The following is a 20,067-nucleotide window of genomic DNA, read 5'->3' on the forward strand; positions in this document are numbered from 1 at the left end:
AGAGAGAAGGAGCTGATCTCAGTGCATGTGGGGAAGGAGGGGAGGGCAAGGATGAGAAAGCATGCCCACCCGCGTCCTGCAGAGATTTTAGGCCAAGATAATTCTATAGCTCTGGAGGGTGATTCTAAAACTCACCTTTAAAGAAATATTTTCCCTCTAGTTAACCACTTATGAATAATAATAATAATAAAGTCTATCTGCAACCAGGGTAAGAGTGAAAGGATGGAGGTGAAGAAAGCACTTTCAGTTGTAGTTAGAATGCATCAGAAGTAGTTAAATCCCCTTTTTCAATGACTAGTAAAGCAGAAAGTATGTTTTTCCTGGCAAAGTGCTAGAAATACAAAATATTTTTCTTCCTCCATTATAAAAATAGGAATGAAGAAAAGAAAATGCTTTGGAGGATAAATGCAGAGATAGAAAGCAAACAAGTAAAGAGTTGATTGTGGAGTTTTCAGCAAATGAATGAATGAATGCATGAATGAATGAGTAGAAAACCACATGAGAGAAAATAATGGACTTTGGTAAAGTGTGCTAAAGAATGGAGATGATTCCTTTTCGCTAAACTAAACCCACAGCCAAATTAGAAAACTTGATATTCAAACATTGCATTTGTTTTATATATTCATGGCATCAGTTCAATTTGTCATTAATTAAACAGGCAAATTTGAGAATGCCTGTTTTAAGTAATACCTCCAAAAATAACCTCGTAAAATCAGGTTGAGATACATTATATGTCCTGAGAGCAGCAGGAAGCAAAAGGGAAAATATGAAATTAGAAAGTGACCTGTAATTGTCACTTCACTGGTAAAGGTGATATAACCTCCATTATCAATCAGGAACTTACTTTGATGCCTAATTTCACTGGCTGTCTAACTTACCACATTGAATTAAGCACAAATGAAGAAATACTTGGCTAGGGAAAAAAGTACCATGCCATTTTGCTTTCTGTCAACTGAAAACCAACCCAATTAGGACAGACAAGGAAAAATAAGCTCAAAATATTTTATTGGAGGAATAAAAGTTAAAAGGGATTGTTTCCCCCAAACTGGCCTGGCAAAAGGTAGTTGACAAAAACACCAGATTCCCTGGTGCCTTCTATATATCCAGAGTTGAAAAATTGTTGTTTCCCTTCATTTATTCCACTAATATTTGAGTGATGATAATGTGCCAGGTTCAAATCATTGCTTTATCGGATAAACGATGCCTCCTCTTTCCTCCCTGCTCTAAAGCCTGATGCTTCAGTGTCACTCCCCTTTCATTGTTTGCAGAATTACGAGGAGTTTGCTAGATGGTGTATACTGCTCTCTGTAGATATTTGAAGACAAGAATCACCCAACAGGAAATTTCCCCAAGGTTGCATCCAAAGCAACATCAATTCTCTGCTTCCTACATGTACTTGGTAATATCAAGAATGTAGAAGCTTTTGTGACCCTCCGGTTCTGCCCCTGTGCTGAATTTTGTCCTGAGTAAATAAGAACTTGAGGATATAGAGCATTTTTGAAGCAAGGGCACTAGAGGTTGTTGAGAACTGTGAGAAATGAGCTCTGCACGGGAGTCTAGAAAGCTGCAGGACCCAGAGCAATAGACGGGAGTGCAGAGTTCTCAATGGTCAGGGGAGTCTGACCAGGGCAAGTTTCTTCTCTGGGTATAGGTTTTTCTAATCAAGAAAGGAAGGCTGTGGAAGAGATGCTTCTAGCTCAAATACTCGTTTTTCTGCTGCAGCTCATTTGCTTCAGCATATGAAAAAAAATGATTTTTTTCTAAATGATTCATGAAACAAGGAATTTTACAAAGAAAGAAATCCTTTCAGCTTGCCTCACCTGCGTGTTCTTTCTGCTTCCTTCTTCCTGCTTTTGCTCAGCTGGCACGTGCTAGTTCTCAGTCCCTTTTTTACAATCTGATCGTTCCTGGTGTGATGGCGTGTCCCTGGCAGCAGGTGCCATCTGGAGAAGCTTTTCTTTATTTCTCTGTATTATTCATCTGCATTTTCAAATGGTTCCTTTTTCCTCTAAGTATATCTTCAGCCCCTCCCCACCTCCCCCAACACACATACTTTGTGGAACTGACCTTCTACCTAAATCTAGCTTGTTTTCTGTCCGAAATTTCACACACACATTTCCCAGGAAACATAATTCTGCCAAACTCTATTTTTTTTGGCTGAAAAATGCCAAATGTACAGAAGTTGTTCTGTTTTCTATTAACCATTTACTTGTCTCAGCAGATATCTTCACACAGATATATGGGCTAATATGAGTCTAAGCATATAGAAAGGCATTTAAAAAGGACTAACATGTAATATATTTTGGAATACTGCATAGCTCTGTTTTAGACTTTGATGGAGAGTGTGGATACTACTAAAAAAATTCAGATTTTAACAAAACCCTTACAGAAAAGGAATGTGACATATCTATCTCCTTATAAATGTGTCTTATCTCTATTTTTTTTAACCACATTTAGTGATGCATGGGATAGAGTAATATGCCTTTTTGTTCGTGAGGATGTTTCCCTCCATTAGGTCTGATCAGTAATATTTAAAATATAGAAATCCTTTTCATTTAAAATATCTTCACTAAAATAGGTATTTCTTCCCTTAGAAAAAGAATTCAAAACTTTTTAGGGCCTAGTTTTAAAAAGCATCATGCTTTAGTTGATTTATTTTGGTAGTTGTTTTAGGGATGTGAAATATATCACCACTGCAACTAGCAAGAACTATAAATGATACATTATTGCAAGTGTTCTAAAAAAATCAGAACAAAACTAATTTATTATAGTTCTGTCTTCATTATACACCACATATTGGTGAGTTAAACACAACAAAATTGTCTTTTCTTTTAAAAGTGTCTACTAAAGATAAAAAGAATAAGGTAACAATTAACATGTAGTTTGTTACATTAAAAAATCTGATATACATATTTCTATTGCCTGTTAGCTTATTCTTAGCCTCTTTAACTATTACAAAAAAAGAAAAATCATTGTTCAAAGGCAAACATTCAATTCAGTTGATACAACATTACAGTACAGTCAACTAACATCATTCAAGGAAGGTAACAAGTCTAGCCTTAGCTTCTTGAGTTAAAAGTCTGTAGACCAGATTGCTACAAAAGGTTCAATGCTGCTTCACACTTTGTTAGCTTTTTGGAGGACATGGTAATTTCTACTGATGGCTTCAGAAGAAGAGGTCATGCTATTGGTAAAAGCACAGGGGAACCCCAACCTGTCATTAATAATTTTATTGAGCATTGTAGTTAGAACAGCATTTTTGAGTTTAGCACAACAACTAAAACAAAATAATAATAATCATAATCATAATAATGATAAGAATAAAAACCAAACACAAACTGGAAGCCTAGAGATGCTGCCAGCCGTGTCAAACCCTTGCGATACGCTATACTAAAAAAATTTGAAATATCCACCCGTCCTCTCCACTCTGCCACAAACTAGCAAAGTCAAAAATACAAAAGTCTTCAACTTGTTACTTTTGCAGAATAAAGCAAAAACGTCTTTGTGCTCCTTACTACCAGAAGCGAAATATCCACTGAGTTACCACATGTAATAGCTTCTGGATGTGTCAACCTGGGTTGGCTTGGTGTCTGCAGAACCATCTTTGTCTTTCTCACTGTCACCTTCCCAGAGGTTAATGAGTGGTGGGTACAGCTCATTTAGTGGGATTGAAGAAGTTTTTTGCATATACTTTTTTAATGAATGGTGGTAGTTTTTTCTCTTAAACCTTTTGGCAATGTACACAGCAATGGACGCAAGGCTAATGATGGCAAACATGGACCCCATTACTGCAGCAAGGGCCGTACTTGTTTCTTGATCAGAAATGTCCAGTGCAAAGGCGGCATTTTTAGTTGTGACATTAACACATGACTTTTGAGTCTGCTGATGAATATTGGACACTGTGAGACACACTTCATAATCTGTGGAAGGCTGCAGATGTGTTAAGTTGTACTCATGAACATCTACTGGGACCCTGGCAGTATATGTTATGTGAGGATTGTCAATCTTCATGGTGGCAGATGACCATTTTAAGTTTGATGTCATGACATTGGAATTAACTTTCCAGGACACTAAAATGGAATGAGATTCTGTCTGCTTGACATATATTTTCAGCACCTGGGTACCATCCAGGAGGGTTCCATTAACCTTAATTGTTACCACACGCGTGTCGGCCCCTTCGACATTCTGGGCAACACAGGTGTATCTTCCTGAGTCTTCAGTTTGTATGTTAGATATTTCTAAAGTACCTTCACTACTTAGCTTGTATTTATCTGAAAGTGTATCCACAGTTATCTTGTTTCCAAGAGGAGTGACCCAGTAAATTTCGGGTTCTGGCTCAGCCATGGCCCGACAGTCTAGGAAAACTGTTGTGCCAATATCCATGTTTAAATGATTCGGGAATGTGTCGTGAGATATCATTGGGAGGCACTGTTCACTTGAATCCTGGATTAAAACTTCCTTTACCTGGTGCCCTCTATATTCAGGTGGCATGGCGCAAAACATGGACAAAGGCTCCATGAAGCGAATGTTGGTCTTGTTGGAGTTAATCCAGTGGATGACACAATCACACCTCAGGGGATTGCTGTGGATACTGATCTCACGAAGATTGGGAAGGGATTCTACCGTCTTTTGGTAAACGGCATTCAAGGCATTGTTGTTCAACATCAAGCTTTCTAGGGCAGGAACACTTCGAAAAGCCAAGCGGTGGATATAAGATAATTTGGGGTTATTAGTGGCTTCTAACTTTGTGAGTTCAGGCAAGTTATCAAGGGCATAACGATCCACAGAAACAAGTTCCCCCATATTGTTGATTCCCAGTTCTTTTAGCCGAAGCATATTTTTGAAATCCCCTTCTTGGATTTTGTGAATGGGGTTTTTGTTGAGGTCTAAGAATTTTAAATTTGGAACTTTTTGCAGGGCAAGCTGAGGAACCTTGACCAGTTTGTTATCATAAAAAGACAAGCTTTCGAGGCTGTCCAAGCCTACCAAGGCATTTCCAGGAATATCAGTGAGATACATTCCTGCCAAAACCAGGCTTCTCAAATTTGAGAGGGGTTTAAAGTTCATATCTAGAATTCCAATCACGGGGTTTTCCCCAATCATGAGAATTTCCAGGTTGGGTGTTGAATCAAACCAGCGGCTATCGATAACTTTCAATTTATTGGAGTTCAAATGAAGCCTTAAAAGATTTTTTAAGCCTGAAAAAGCATTAGCAGAAATAGTGCTAATCTGGTTATGGTTGATATAGAGTTCTTGAAGGTTGCTGAGGTCTTGCAGACAGTAATCAGTCATTTCTGTAATCTGATTTTCCTCTAAATGTAGAGTAGTGAGCTGGGTCAGGTTTGCCAGCCCTACCTCCTTAATATTTGTAAAGTTGTTTTGGGAGAAATCTAGTTCAGTCAAGTTGAAAAGCTGCTGGAGCTCATCCACGGTCTTTGCGATGTTATTGCTCTGTAAGAGAAGCACTTGGGTATCACTAGAAAGGTTGCTGGGAATCCTTGTTAAGCGGAGATCATTGCAATCAACAGTAGTGGCTTCTCTATATGTTGATTGTGGGGTAAACCAGGGCCTAATTTCACATACACAAAGTTGTGGACACTCACTATTTTGTAGGGAAGATCCAGTTAATGAAGTCATTAGCAAGCCCAGTACCAACTGGCGAGCTGCTAAAGCAAAGCCCATCCTAGCCATGCTGGCTTGCCAAGCAAGCTCAGCTCCTGACACCCCTAAGTTTCAACAAAAGTTGAACACTAGATAGTGGTATGTAGGACAGCAAGCAGAAAATGTAAACATTCAAGCAAAATCTTGGTTGAGATGTGTAAAATTCCAGAGTCCAAAGGTATGGTTTTCAGGAGTTTTCAAAAGGCAGGAAGCAACTGGGAGTCTTAACTGTGTCTCTCAATTCCAGGCATGCCCACAGCTCTGTGGTATAAGTTACTTCAGTCAAATCAAAGTCTGGAGATGTGCCTGAAAATTAGATTAGGACAGACGTTATGTTTTTTTCCATATACTTTCTATATTATAGATTTTCTTTTGTCTACTAAAAAGGCATAATCACAAATCTATTAACAGGATATTCAAAGTAACTACACAAGTTTTTAAATTACAGTATACTTTTCTATATTCCACTTACTACACTAAAAATAGTTGCCACTTTTACAGTTTAATTGGGTAAAATCGTCAAATGCACACACATACTCACACTTAATAGGGACACTCAGAAAAACATACAGATGTCATTTTTTCAAAAACAAAGTTGGCTTTAAAAATTGCAAGGCTCCAAAAAGTCAAAAGCAAAGCATGAAATGCAGTTTATAAGAGACTCAAAGTTCATTTTTAGTTATTTATATTTTATTTTATTATTTTTTAAAAGATTTTATTTATTTATTTGAGACAGAGAGAAAGAGAGAGAGAGCACGAGAGAACACAAGCAATGGAAAGGGAGAAGCAGGCTGCCCAAGGAGCAGGGAGCCCGATGCATGGCTTGATCCCAGAAGTCTGGGATCATGACCTGAGCCAAAGGCAGATGCTTAACCAACTAAGCCACTCAGGCACCCTTAATTTTAACTAATTGTTTTTATTTGTTTTCAGCAGTTTTTCTTTTCCAAATGGTATATTCTGTAGATATATTCAGCCAATGCTTTTCTAGCTCAGTTATTCTTATGCAAAAAATTAATTTAATACAATTACAAAAAGAAAATGTCAGTTTTTCTTATATTCTAACAGTCACAGCTGATCTTGACTGAATAAAATAGTCAAAGGATTTTACCCCACTATTATCACCGATCTTCATGAAAAACACACGCATACTTACACATGTTTAACTTCAACAATCTCATGGGAATGTCACTGGCCACTCAGTAGCTATAAAGCATGGATATATTGGATATATTCTTTTTGGGGGACATATTCTTTAATATCTTTAAGCCTCAGTTTCTTCAACTATATAAGATAGGGTTGGTCATTAGGATTATCAAAGGAATTAAAGGAATCTATATAAAGCTCAAAAAGTTATTTATATTTATTGTCATCCTTTTTTTTTTTTTAAGATTGAGGGGCAGAGGGAGAGGGGGAGAATCTTAAGCAGGCTCCATGCCCAGTGTGTGAGACTCACATCAGGCTCACAACCTGAGCTGAAATCAAGAGTCAGACACTTAACTGACTGAACCACCCAGACATCCCTATTGTCATCTTATTATATCTCTCATCCATATTAGTTTTAGCTGAATAGTGGTTGTTAGAGAACAAGTAAATGAAGGAAAGCTGGGGACATTTGATTTTATTTCATCATTGTCTATTGGTTTTAATAAGGTCTTCTGAGGTCAAATATGTATTGCTCATCTGCTTATAAAGATAATATTAGCAGTTAATGGTTCTAGTTTCCTGGATTCCAGTCAGGTATAAAAAGCCACTGTGGATCCATTGTCTATCTTGCTTTCTCAAAACTAGGCCTGTCACTTGCTAAGCTATTAAAAGTAGAGTTACATATTTCCTTACATTTGTCTTTCTATAATGAACTTCATCTTTGAGTACTGAAGGACCTTCAGTGACTAGTGTTTTCTTTGGCCTCATAAAATTACTGTAAGTATTCAATAAAATACAGCATATAATGTACTTGAAATCTAGTGTCCAACACATAGCAAACTTTTGATTCACATTTACTGCTATTACTTTGTACTTTGCAAAACATAGTTATGCTTGTGATTGACCAAGAAGCAAACTAATACAAGTAGCCAGTCCTAAAAGTTCTGTATTTGTCAAATTTTAGTAGAAAGAAAGAGAAGTCCTACATTTCTGTTGTTGTTCTACAAAATATGCAAATCAGGCTACGGTCTAACAAGATGGTATTAAAAAAAAAAAATCACCCAACCCAGATTTGGCAGTTGGAGGGAGAAGAAGGAAATGAATGTGTTGCATAATGCTGATGCTGGATACTTGCTATTCTTTGTGGGGAGGAAACACACTGGCATTCTCCTCTACCTAATCTGGCTATTTTAGCATATATTATGTACGTACAAAACTTTTCAACATTATAAAACTACCTGATTCTGACTTTTATCAGGAAATTCCATAAAATAAAAACATATTTCAGAGAATAATAATTTTCCAAATATTATTGCCTCCACAAATTTATTCCACTCTTTGTTTCCATTTAGAATAATCCTAAAACATGTATAATGACCACAGCAAATTTTCCATTAAGAAGATTTCTACCACATGTTATTGCTTAATTTTAATTCAAAATAGAAAACCAAAACAAAAATCTACTTTTCATAACTCTGAGATGGAATTTCAACTAATATTTATGTTTTGACTGAATTTAAGGAAACATAGCAAAAAGTAAGTATGTGTTGAAGCTGTGCGAGACTCCCAAAACCATCTGTTGCCATTGAAAAATATCTTTTATGGCTTTGGATATTTTCATGAGTAATGCCTCCATTTTAGTTTAAAATATATGATGAGGTAATTGGATTGCAATACTCAAATTTCTGTTTGACATACACATTCCTCTTTAAGCAAACCAACAAACCACACAAGTTGAGAATGTTAGACACCATATCAGACATAGAGGAAAGACATTTTCCTCTCCCAACGTGCATTTGGCTTCTTTGAGAGTGGAGAATGAAACTTCCTTGACACAAAAGGAGGTGTTTTAAGATGTTTCTAGTTGTATGCCATTCTGAATTCTCTTTAGCATATTTTCCAGCCTAATTTTTGAACATGACATTATACATAGAACAAAGCTTCATAGAGTGCTTAAACCATTTTGTCTGTTATAACATAAGGCATGTCTCAGAAGTTATTCACTAACTCTGTTTATAAGTAAATCCATTATCACAACAAGAGTAGAAAACTATAGACCAATGTCCCTGATGAATACTGATGCAAAACTCCTCCACAAAATACTAGCAGATTGAACTCAACAGTTTATTAAAAGGTTTATACACCATGACTAACATGGATTTATACCTAGAATGCAAGCATGGTTCAATATATGAAAATAATTCAAAGTAATATACCATATTAACAGAATGAATGACAAAACCCACATCATCATCTCAGTTGATGAAGAAAATGCACTTGACAAAATTCAACACTCTTTCATGATAAAAACACTCAACTGACTAAGAATAAAAGAAAAAACTATATATGAAAAGCCCACAGCTAAAATCATAATCAGTGATGAAAGAGTATAAGCTTTTCCTCGATGATCAGGAACAATGTAAGGATGCCCACTCTAGCTACTTCTATTCAGTATTGGAAGTCCTAGCCAGAACAATTAGACAAGAAACAGAAATAAAGCATCCAAATTGGAAATGAAGAAGCAAAATTCTGTTTGCAGATGGTATGATCTCACATGTAGAAAACCCTAAAGATGTCACAAAAAACCCTAAACTGTTAAAACTAATAAACAATTTCAACAAAGTTGAAAGACACAAAATACATAAAATCAGTTGTGTCTTTGTACCCAAACAATGACCAATCCAAAAAGGAAATTAATAATTGAACTTACAATAGCATCAAAAGAATAAAATACTTGGGAATAAATTTAACCAAGGAGGTGAAAGACTTGTGCACTGAAAACTACAAAACACTGCTAAAAGAAATAAAGTATTCAAATATATAGAAATATATCCCATGTTCATGAATTGTATTGTTAAAATGTCCATACTATCCAAAGTGATCTACAGATTCATTGCAATCCTTATCAAAAGCTCAATCACAGTTTTTGCAGAAATAGAAAAAAAAATCTTGGGTGCCTGGGTGGTTCAGTTGGTTAAGCGTCTGCCTTCGGCTCAGGTCATGATCCTGGGGTCCGGGGATAGAGGCCCGCATCGGGCTCCCAGCTCAGTGGGGAGTTTGCTTCTCCCTCTGCTGCTGTCTCTCTCTCTCTCTGTCAAATAAATAAATAAAATCTTTAAAAAAATCGTGAAATTCATATGGAATCTCAGGGGACCCCGAATAGCCAAAACAGTCCTAAAAAAGGACAAAGTTGGAAGCCTTACACTTCATGAGTTCAAAACATACAATAAAGCAACAGTAATCAAGATGGTGGGTTACTGGCATAAAGACAGACATATAGACCAATGGAAGAAAGAGCACAGAAATAAACTCTCCCATATATGATCAAGTGATCTTTGATGAAAGTGTCAAGACTACACAATGAGGAAAGGATAGTCTCTTCAACAAATGGTGTTGTATATCCACATGCAAAAGAATGAAGTTGGACCCTTACCCTATACCATATACAAAAATTAACTCAAATGAATTAAAGACCTAAACGTAAGACCTAAAACTGGAAAACTCCTAGGAGAAAACATAGGGGAAAAGCTTCAGAACATTGGAGTTGACAATGACTTCTTGGAATATAACACCAAAAGCAAGGGCAATAAAAACAAAAATAGCAAATGTGACTAAATCAAACTTAAAAACTTCTGCACATCAAAGGAAACAATCAACAGGTTGAAAAGACAATCTACTAAATGGAAGAAAATATTTGCAAATAATATATCTCATAAGGGACAAATGTCCAGTATATATAAGGAAATCCTATAACAACTACCATAACAACAAAACAAATAATCTGATTAAAAATTATGCAAAAGATTTAAATAGTTCTCCAAAGATATACGAGTGGACAATAAGCATATGAAAAGATGCTTAAAATCACTAATCATATGGAAATATAAATCAAAACCATAATGGGATATGACCTCACACCCATGAGGATGACTACCATCAAAAGAACAGAAAGTAACAAGGGGTGGGAATGTAAAATGATGCCTCCACTATGGAATATAGTATGGGGGTTCTGAAATAAATTAAAAATAGAATTACCATATGATCCAGCAATCCCACTTCTGGGTATATATCCAAAAAAAATTCAAAGCAAGATCTTGAAGAGATATTTGCACACCAGTGTTTAATGCAGCACTATTCACAACAGCCAAGAGATGGAAACAACCCATATGTGTATAAATGGATGAATGGAAAAAGAAAATGTGGCATATACACAAAATGGAATATCATGCAACCTTAAAAAAGAAGGAAAACTTGTCATATCTACAATGTGGATGAACTTCCAGGACATTATCCTAGATGAAATAAGCCCATCACAAAAGGACAAATACTGTATGATTCTACTTATAGAAGTATCTAAAGTTGTCAAAATTATAGAAACAGAAATTAGAATGGTAGTTGCCAAGGGTTGTGGGAATATCCTTAATGGATATTTAAGTTTTACAAGATGAAAAAGAGAACTCTGTTGTACAACACTACTGAATTGTATACTTAAAAATGGGAGCTGGTAAGTTTAATGTTATTTTTTATCATTAAAAAAAGAATCCATTATAATTCAGGCCAACTTTTATCACATACATACCAACTGATTAACTTAAATTCTGCAACAAATAAAAAATGGCTGGTAGATTTTTTTTTTTTTTTTGAAAAGTGGAATTGCTTTGTTCTATGGCTTACTGGGCTAAGTTGGTCAAATGTGAGAAGAAAATATCCTAATTTCTAGAATGATGTTCCATAAACAAGTCTGGCAGTTTAAGGAAACAATCCCTTAAATAAAAACCCATAGCTTTAAAGGCCCAGAATTGGCAAGGGATGCATTTTAAACAGGCCCACAAACAATTATATAATTACATTTGATGCTTCTTTTTCCAATAAGATATGTTTAGGACACTCTGAATATAAAATTCCAAAGGAAATGGACTGCATGGTCATCACCAGCAGTCAATTTGGCACTGATCCCCATTTTCCCCATAGAATCATAAGAGATGGGATGTTATTTTAACAAAATCACAGTATTTAGTATGGCTTGGGGTTGGATCCTTATGCATTAAGTTCTTATGAAGTTGGGTGAAAGAAATAAGCAATCACAATAACATGATGATTAAGTTAATTCTAATTATATTAAAACCCAGATAGCTCTCAGTTTGTAGGAAGAATTCTGTCTTGGGGGATCAAGTGATCTGTATTCAGATTCTGACTTCTTCACTTATTACCTTGTATAAACTATGGAAATTCTCTCAGTTTCTGTGCCTAAATTAAGGCTAATTATACATACTTCATATATGAAAATTATAACTAAAGAGCCTGGGAAAGAGTCCAGCACGGAGTGAGCCCTCAGATACTTATTTGAATCTCTGGAACCTCATCAAGTTTGCTATTAAATTTCATTTTCACCCTACAGGAGTATTGGGAGGTAAAGAATAAGCAAATCTCTTTAAGACCTTTGGGCATGACAAGTATTTGGAAAAAAGTCGTGGTTATTTTTTACCATTTCCATTATGTTTTCAACCAGTGTTATTGGAATTAAGTGTTAGAAATTCAGAGACCAGATATGGCACTGTGCTAAATTAAAACCCTATGCAGGCAGTCAAATTATGGAATACAAACCTCCAACCTGAAAATTAGCATCCTTTCATAGACATAGTAGTCGCAGTGAAGAACTAAATTTCTGACCCCCTCTTCCCCCTCCCTGAAAATGAAGAAAAATGCCTTCTTAGGACGTGTGCTTTTATGCATACTGGCCAAATTCACACTGTGTACGTGTTTCGGAAAATCAGTTTTTTAGTCTGTTGGTCCCCAAATAGATCCAGAGCTAATGAAGCATTCAAATTTGCTTATCTTCTTTTAGGTATGGCTTAATAATGGGACAATGGGATTTTTGTTCAATGAAGCTTTCCTTCTGGTTAAAAAATGCAGTATCTCAATACAAATTATCCCTGTAGACACTGTGTTGTGGGGGGATGGGAGCAAGGTGGAGCCAGACTGCATTCATTGGATTGACCTCCCAGAAGTAATTTCCTATGCTGAAGACCACCTTGACTTCTGCTGCAGGTACAAGTGGCTGATTGTTAGGCTCAAAAGGCTATACTTTATTTTTTTTTAAGATTTATTTATTTGAGAGAGGGGGAGTGCAAGAGCCGGGGTGGGGGGCAGGCAGGGGGAGGGAGAGAGAGAGAGAGAATCTCAAGCAGACTCCCCTCTGAGCGCAGAGCCCAATGCGGGGTTCAGTGCGGGCTCGATGCAGGGCTTGGTCTCATGACCCTGAGACCATGACTCTAGCCAAAACCAAGAGTTGGTGAGATCTGTGACCTGAGCCAAAAGCAAGAGTCGGCCCCTCAACTGACTGAGCCATCCAGGTACCTGGCTATCAGCTTTTGGAAACAGGAGTTTAGAGTAAAAAGTGTGGCTTCTGGAGACAAACCTGGTTTGAAATTCAGTTCTGTGACCTTGGGCAAGTTACTGAAGCTTTCTTTCTGAGTCTCAGTTAATTTTTTTTTTAGAAAATGGAGATCATAAAACCTACTTTGCAAAGGTGGTGAGAGAATTAGGATGAGATGTTAAATGTAAAGCTTTTGGCAGAGGGCCTGGCACATAGCGAGTGCCCAAGAGGTGTTAGGTATTATTATTTACAGGTTTGATGTCTCACTGGATCTAGTCTTTTTAGTGGGTGTTGAGTATGAAAGGAAGGAGTAGCAAGTTGAAATTGGCACCTTTTGTGGTATTAGCAACCATAAGTTCTGAAAAAAAGCCTGACCAGGCTTTTTTTTTAAACAACATAGATGGCTAGTGCAGGTAGAGCCAGAAAGAGAGAGATCACAGCAAATTCTTTCTGGAGGGTATATTTTATTTTTCTTGGGAAGGAAATAAGATCTTGCAAGTACATTGTGAACACTGAATCTGCAGGGGCTATTTTTATTTTTTAATTATTTTTTTAAAAGTAATCTGTTCCCCCAACATGGAGCTCGAACTCTTGACCCCAAGATCAAGTCACATGCTCTACTGACTTAGCCAGCCAGGTGCCCCTGCATAGATTATTTTTAAAAATATTAGTTTCTTGGACTTTTGTCTGGTCCCTGGACCTTTCTGAATCTTAGATTTCTTTCTTCAACCATTTCCTCAAATTATGTTCCTTGTTCACACATTATCCAAACCAAAACACCCTGTAGTGTGTGTCAGTGATCACAGATGGAGGGTTCGTATGGGAGGAAGAGCTATAATAGTCTCCATAACGCATTAAGGAAACAATAAAGTCTATCCCCTTGCAAGGACATAATGGAGCTTGCTGAGGCTCTTTTGCATAAGGAACTGTTCCTGAGAGCCCACATTATTCATCAGCAAGCAGTGCAGCAGCATGTCTGAGTGGGCCGAGCAACAGAATGAGGACACCAGGGAAGGGATTCTTAATTTTGGCTTCACCACAAACTTCCTAAGTGACCTTGAGCAAGTCTAGTAACTTTGTGTCCTATTTTATTTATCTTATAGTAAGTAGGTTGAGACCAAAGGTAGTCATAACTTCCTTCCCAGGCTAAGAGGAACCTCAGGAAGTCATCTATCAACCCATTCTGGGTGTCATGCAAAACTACTTCTAGCCATTTTCTGAGAGACAATCCTTCTTCCCTTCTTCCCTTCCTTTTCTGTTATTAAATTGTTACGGAGGCAACTAGCTTGATTATGCCAAAATCTCAAACTCCAGTGCTTTCAGGGGCTAGGTAGGTGAAGTCAGCTGAATCTAATACAATCATGTAAAAAGCTGGAGTGTGCATGGACTCCAAAAATGTCCAAAAATGTTAACTGTGTAGGCCAGACAAAAACCATATGCTTTCCAAGGCCTTTTATGGCCTGTGGCCAGTTTGCAACCTCTGAATTATATATAAATATAACAATAATCATATCAGTTATAATGCTGAGCTAATGTATTTGATAAGTAGATGATTATCAATTTTAAACTAGTGGCAAATACTCCATATGTAAAAGCCTATAATTAGAGACTCAGTATATTATAGTGTGAATCTTTGCTCTGAAGAAAACTTTAGTGGTTTAAAAAAAAAGTGTTGCATTTACAAAAAATTCATTTTACACACTTCTTTTGGAAGACCTACTTTTAAAGGCAGGCAGAACCTTCCAGGTCCCCTAGGTGATCCAAGATGACCCAGTTACTTGGCAGAGAAATGAAATAAAACCCAAATGCCTTGATCCCTAATTCAGCTTTTCCTAATCTGATCACTTCAAATGCTTATGGTTTTCCTGGTTCCCAGAGAAAAATTTGATTGTCCATTCTCTAGTTTTATTTTAGTTTCTTCTTTTTCTCCTTCTTCTTCTTGTATTTATTATTATTATTATTAATTAATAAAGTCTCAAAAATTCTCTGGTATACTTGGGTGGCATAAATGCACTACTGTGCAAAGGAGAGGGTAAACACAAGTGATCTTTTGATTCCCCCTGATTTTCCTTCCCCTTTCGGTCCAGGGTAAATCTATCACATTGCAGGTGCAGTGTCGGCCAACATCTCTGGGAAAAACCCAAAGGTGCAGCTGGTCTCCAAACTGAGCATAGAAGCTGGGGTCACAGTTCATTCAGCTTCTAAGAGGAACTGGGCATGGACAGCACATTAGCCCTTGCACGGTAAATGGCAAGGCTAGGCTAGATGGACTGAAGAATTACAAAAGAAACTTAAAAAAAGAAAGAAAGAAAAATGAAAAGCAAAAAGCCCAGACACAGCCAGCTGGCATAAATCCAAATCCAAGTAGGTGGCTTGGCATGGTGGGGAAAGGTGCTTGTGGAAGAGCCTTTGGGAATAACATCTACTTCAGATTCTCCTTTGGCTTCAACTGATCAAAGGCAAACAAGCTGACCTCCCTGTGAAGTATGAGAAACACAAATTGTGAAAGTTGGAAAAGGCCTCAGAGATCACCTAGCACCTCTAAAAAAACTTCTCATTTTATAGAGGACACCTCAGGGAGGTGACATTAGATATTTGGAAGCCAAACTTGACTCCATCCTACTCTCCAAACATATGATCCTTTACACTATAGAACCCCACACTGCTTCGCTTAGTGTAGGGTTAGTTGAAATTTATATTCTTGATCACTTGGGCAGGAACTAAAACTCTTTGAAGGATGTTAGCCTCTAGTGCTCTATTAATCAATTACCCTTTATTAGAAGCCTAAGAAAACATCATTCAATTTAGGGAGTAAAATGGCTTATTTAATAACCACTATCTTGACCTTTGATTAGGTAGATCAGGGATAGGGTAGACAGCTCAATCAATCATCCTGATGGCCAACTTATTCCAAAAAATTAAGTCAGGTCAGCTTAACCATGTTCATTGATTTTTTTTTTTTAATGTGGCAGTGAATTGATCATAGTTGATCTATTCTACATATGCATGGCCAAATCACAAGTTTAATTTTTAGAATGTATAAATTAAACTTCTCTTAATTTGACAATGGATAATGTGTTGCAAACTCTGTGAGGGCACAGAAAATCAAATGTATGAAATGTAAAGTGGATTTGAACAATTAGTAGTAGTTGGAAATGGGCATTCAAGATAGAAGAGACCTTATAAATAATATAATACTAGGAATATAGCTAACTTTAATAATAGACTTAATTGAATAAAAGACTTACTATGTATTAACCGCTATAGTGAATGACTACATGTGTATGGTGTAAAGTATATCATCCCTGTTTTTCACAGAGAAGTTGTCACTTGTTCAAGATATCAAATAAGATAGCAAGTCAAGGACATAGGGCCCACACCCTAAAGCTATCTAGCTCAGAATCCCTATCTGGTTTTCAGGTAGTTTGAGAGGTAGTGTGGTACGGAGACTGAAGCACTGGACCACCAGTTAGCGGGTCCTTACCTCTTGTTTTGCCTCCAACTCAGATCATGCAGGCTATCTGCTCTACCTGTAAGTGTTGAGGTTAGGCTAAACCTAGATGATGTCTTAGTGCTTCTCCAGGTCCAGGATTTTAGGCAGTTGATGATTCTTTTCTGGGTTTCTACTTTTAAACGCACCCATGTAAGCCAGCACTCCTTATGGCTGGGAGCAAAACATTTGGTCCTGGCTTTTAAAAAAGAAAACAACACTGTTCAGTAACTATTTTTTTTTTAAAGAAAAGGCATGGTCTCAAGAGGCAGACAGAGCTAAGTCCATATCCTGACACTACCTACGGTGCTTTGGATAAATTGTCTACTTCCCTGGCTCTTGGTTTCCTTATCTGTTAGGAGATAGCTCTAGATCTTCCTCATGAGAGAACAAGGTTTGAGAAGGGGCTGGTACAGAGTAGAATCTCAACAATCATAAATTTCCTTTGGAGTTCTCAACTTAGAAAATTAGAGTCAGGTGCTAAAAAAAACCAAGTCAACATTTGCTCTTCCAACAAGGAAATTAATGGTTTTCTTGAGAATTATCTGGAACAGATATCCTTCCCTTCCTTCCTTCCTTTTGTTCTTTCTCTCCCCTCCCTCCCTCCCTCCCTCCCTTCCTTCCTACCTTCCATTTAAACCCAACCCTCATTTGGTGCCTTATTTTTTCTTCATAACATCCCTGGGAGGTAAGCAGTATGACTGTCCCTTTTCACATTGAGGAAACCATGCATAGAGATAGTGCGTAACTTGCCCAAGACATGTAGCTAGACAGTGATAGAGCAGGATTCAGAGATAGCCTGGCTCCAAAGCCCATGCCCTAAACACTATCTCCCAAATGTCTCATGGTCATCCCAAAGAACCCTCAATTTTGAAATGGATGACTGGGACTGTCAATGAAGTATCAAAAGTATAGATCAGGTGGCTGGGAACATTTATAGCTCTTGAAAGCAATGTAGAGTCTTTGGAGCTCAACAAATCACAGTGAAGGCCTAGAGATGGTTCATCTCTTTGTCAAATAGCTTGGTTACTACTGAGAAATCCTCTGTCCCTCAGATAATTATATAATAGATTTCTAGGATATGAGATTTCTAGAATACGAGAAAGGTTTTAAAGCAAAGGTACAGGAATATTTCTGCAGTTTGGTTTGCAATGAATTTTACAGGAGAATCTGGTAGGTCCAAGATTTTCATTTTATTTTATTTTAATATGATATTCAGGTACATAAGCAGGTGTCCTCTGTCAGACAAACAATGGGCAGGGCTCAAAAAAATCTCAAACCCAAGTATCACATGACTGTCTTCAAAGTTCAATCGCCCCTCTTTTACAACTCATTTCCAGGATATGTTTTCAAAGGCAATGTCATTTTTGGAAGAAAAAAGTCACACATTTATATTAATGAGACCATGCTAATTAAATCTTTGCATGCTAGTTACTTAGGATTTCAATTTTGCAGTTTAATGGTAAACCTCTTTAAAGGATTCTCCTTTGCCACTATGTTAAAAAGTACATATATCTCTAAGAGAGGTTGAATGACACCCAAAGCATTTCTGTTCCTGCCTTGGAAAGAAGTGTCCCAAATGAATAAAACCCTGCACCATAGAAACAAAAAATAAAGGATGGGCATCTAGCAACACATTTCAATCTTAGTTACTCCTGGTGCAAAATATAAACATAAGCAAAGGGAATTAAATTGTTAGGCCAAAAAAAAAGACAGGAAACATCCTTTCCAAATAATGAGGAATTTTCTAGCCATATAAACACTTCCCATTATTTACATCTAATGTTTATTTCAGGGCCATCCTGGCTGAGTAGTAGTCATAAGAATAATAGCAGTTAGTACTTACTAATAGCACTTAGCTCTTACTATGCAGCATGCACAGCACTAAGCACTTCACACAAATTATTTTATTTAATGCTTACAGCCACATGAGGTGGGAACCATTTCCCCCCCTCTTTTTACCGATGATGAAATGGAGACTCAGGTATGATGAAGCAATCTGGTCAAGGTCTTGGAACCAGGAGAGTGGTGGAGGTTCTATGTGAATGCAGGCGTCTGAGGCCAGAGCCCAATCATGCTCCTCCCATCCCAGCCTGTCTGGGCAGGGGGAGTCCTTGCCAATATTTTAATCTGCCAGAACTAGAATGAGTATCACAGGGCAGGGACACTGTTTCTGTTTTGTTCAGTGAGTCATCCAGGGCCAGGCACTAGCCTGCCATCTACCTCATGGGCACTCAATAAATAAATAACTGAATCAATTAAAATGTGCTTTCCAGGTACCCAAATATATCAATAATTTTAAGCTTGTAAATACAGTCCTGCTGGGTCTCTTCTATACTTGGGCTGATATAAAAACAAATAAAAACCCTTGCCATTTAGCATATATCTGCTCCCCATACATCCTAATCCTTGTGGTTTAGGAAAAACCTACTCTGATTCATTCTTTTCTCCAGACTTCAATGAAATCTAGACTCAGACTAAATGCAAAAGAGATCCAAATAACTGGCGCCTAATTTAATTAGAGTAACTAAACACTGATTGGGTGTTTACTGTGTCACAGGGCCAGAAAGACCAGACCCCACCCTTAAGGAGTTTATAATCCTGTGGGGAGAGAAGACAAATATACAAGTGACTCTGTAAAAAAAGATACCATGTCAAAAGGGAGGAATGAGTGAGTAGATATGTGAATCCTTGGGAAGAGGAGCAGAGAGTCGCTACCTGTGCTTCTCTATCAGCACTAGCCAGTACAACTCTCTGCAACGACAGAGATGTTCTGTGTTGACAGTCCCTGATTGGGTAGCTCTTAAGTACTGAGTACTTGAAATGTGGCTGGTGTGAATGAGACATGGAATTTAAAATCTCTGAATTGTGAAACAATACATTTCTGCTAAGCCAACCAATTTTTGGTATTTTGTTGCAACAGTCCTAGGAAATTAATACAGTGCTCTATGTGCATCAACTACTCTCCTAATTATTCTTATATGATTGCTTATTTTATTAAATACTTAATATGCTGCCTCTCCTCACCCTCCTTCTCCCCACTGCATACCTACTACACATAAGAACTGATTATGAAAGGAGATGTTTTCTACTGTTGCCTGTAATCTTATGGATAGTCAGATACCCATCTCTTAATTTTAAAAGCAGTGGTAAACTTAATGATCTCTGCAGCTTCTTATTCTAGGACCTAGGAAGCAAGACTAATACTTTTTATGAACTATCTCAGCTCTATGCCAAAATAATTTTTCCTTCAATATTTTAAAAGTCATATGCCAGATACACTTTTTAAAAAAATCATATACCATATTTTATTTTATTTTTTAAAAGATTTTATTTATTTATTTGACAGAGAGAGACACAGCGAGAGAGGGAACACAAGCAGGGGGAGGGGGAGAGG

At 37.2% G+C, this 20,067-nt stretch overlaps 1 protein-coding gene across 1 annotated transcript in view; it reads right to left on the minus strand.

Moving 5' to 3' along the window:
- Positions 1–2,927: 2,927 nt before the first annotated feature.
- The window catches only part of LRRN1 (leucine rich repeat neuronal 1), a 42,827-nt gene continuing 25,687 nt past the window's right edge, over positions 2,928–20,067 (minus strand). Inside the window, exon 2 of the mRNA XM_028101837.1 lies at positions 2,928–5,967. Within this exon, the coding sequence (XP_027957638.1) occupies positions 3,541–5,691 (2,151 nt within the window). The 5' untranslated portion in view covers positions 5,692–5,967 and the 3' untranslated portion in view covers positions 2,928–3,540. The remainder of the gene's footprint in view (positions 5,968–20,067) is intronic.

This window comes from Eumetopias jubatus, unplaced genomic scaffold (assembly GCF_037043125.1).
Source record: "Eumetopias jubatus isolate StellerSeaLion01/CBP00866 unplaced genomic scaffold, mEumJub1_p1.0 scaffold_1, whole genome shotgun sequence".
In the NCBI taxonomy this organism is placed as follows: Eukaryota; Metazoa; Chordata; class Mammalia; order Carnivora; family Otariidae; genus Eumetopias; species Eumetopias jubatus.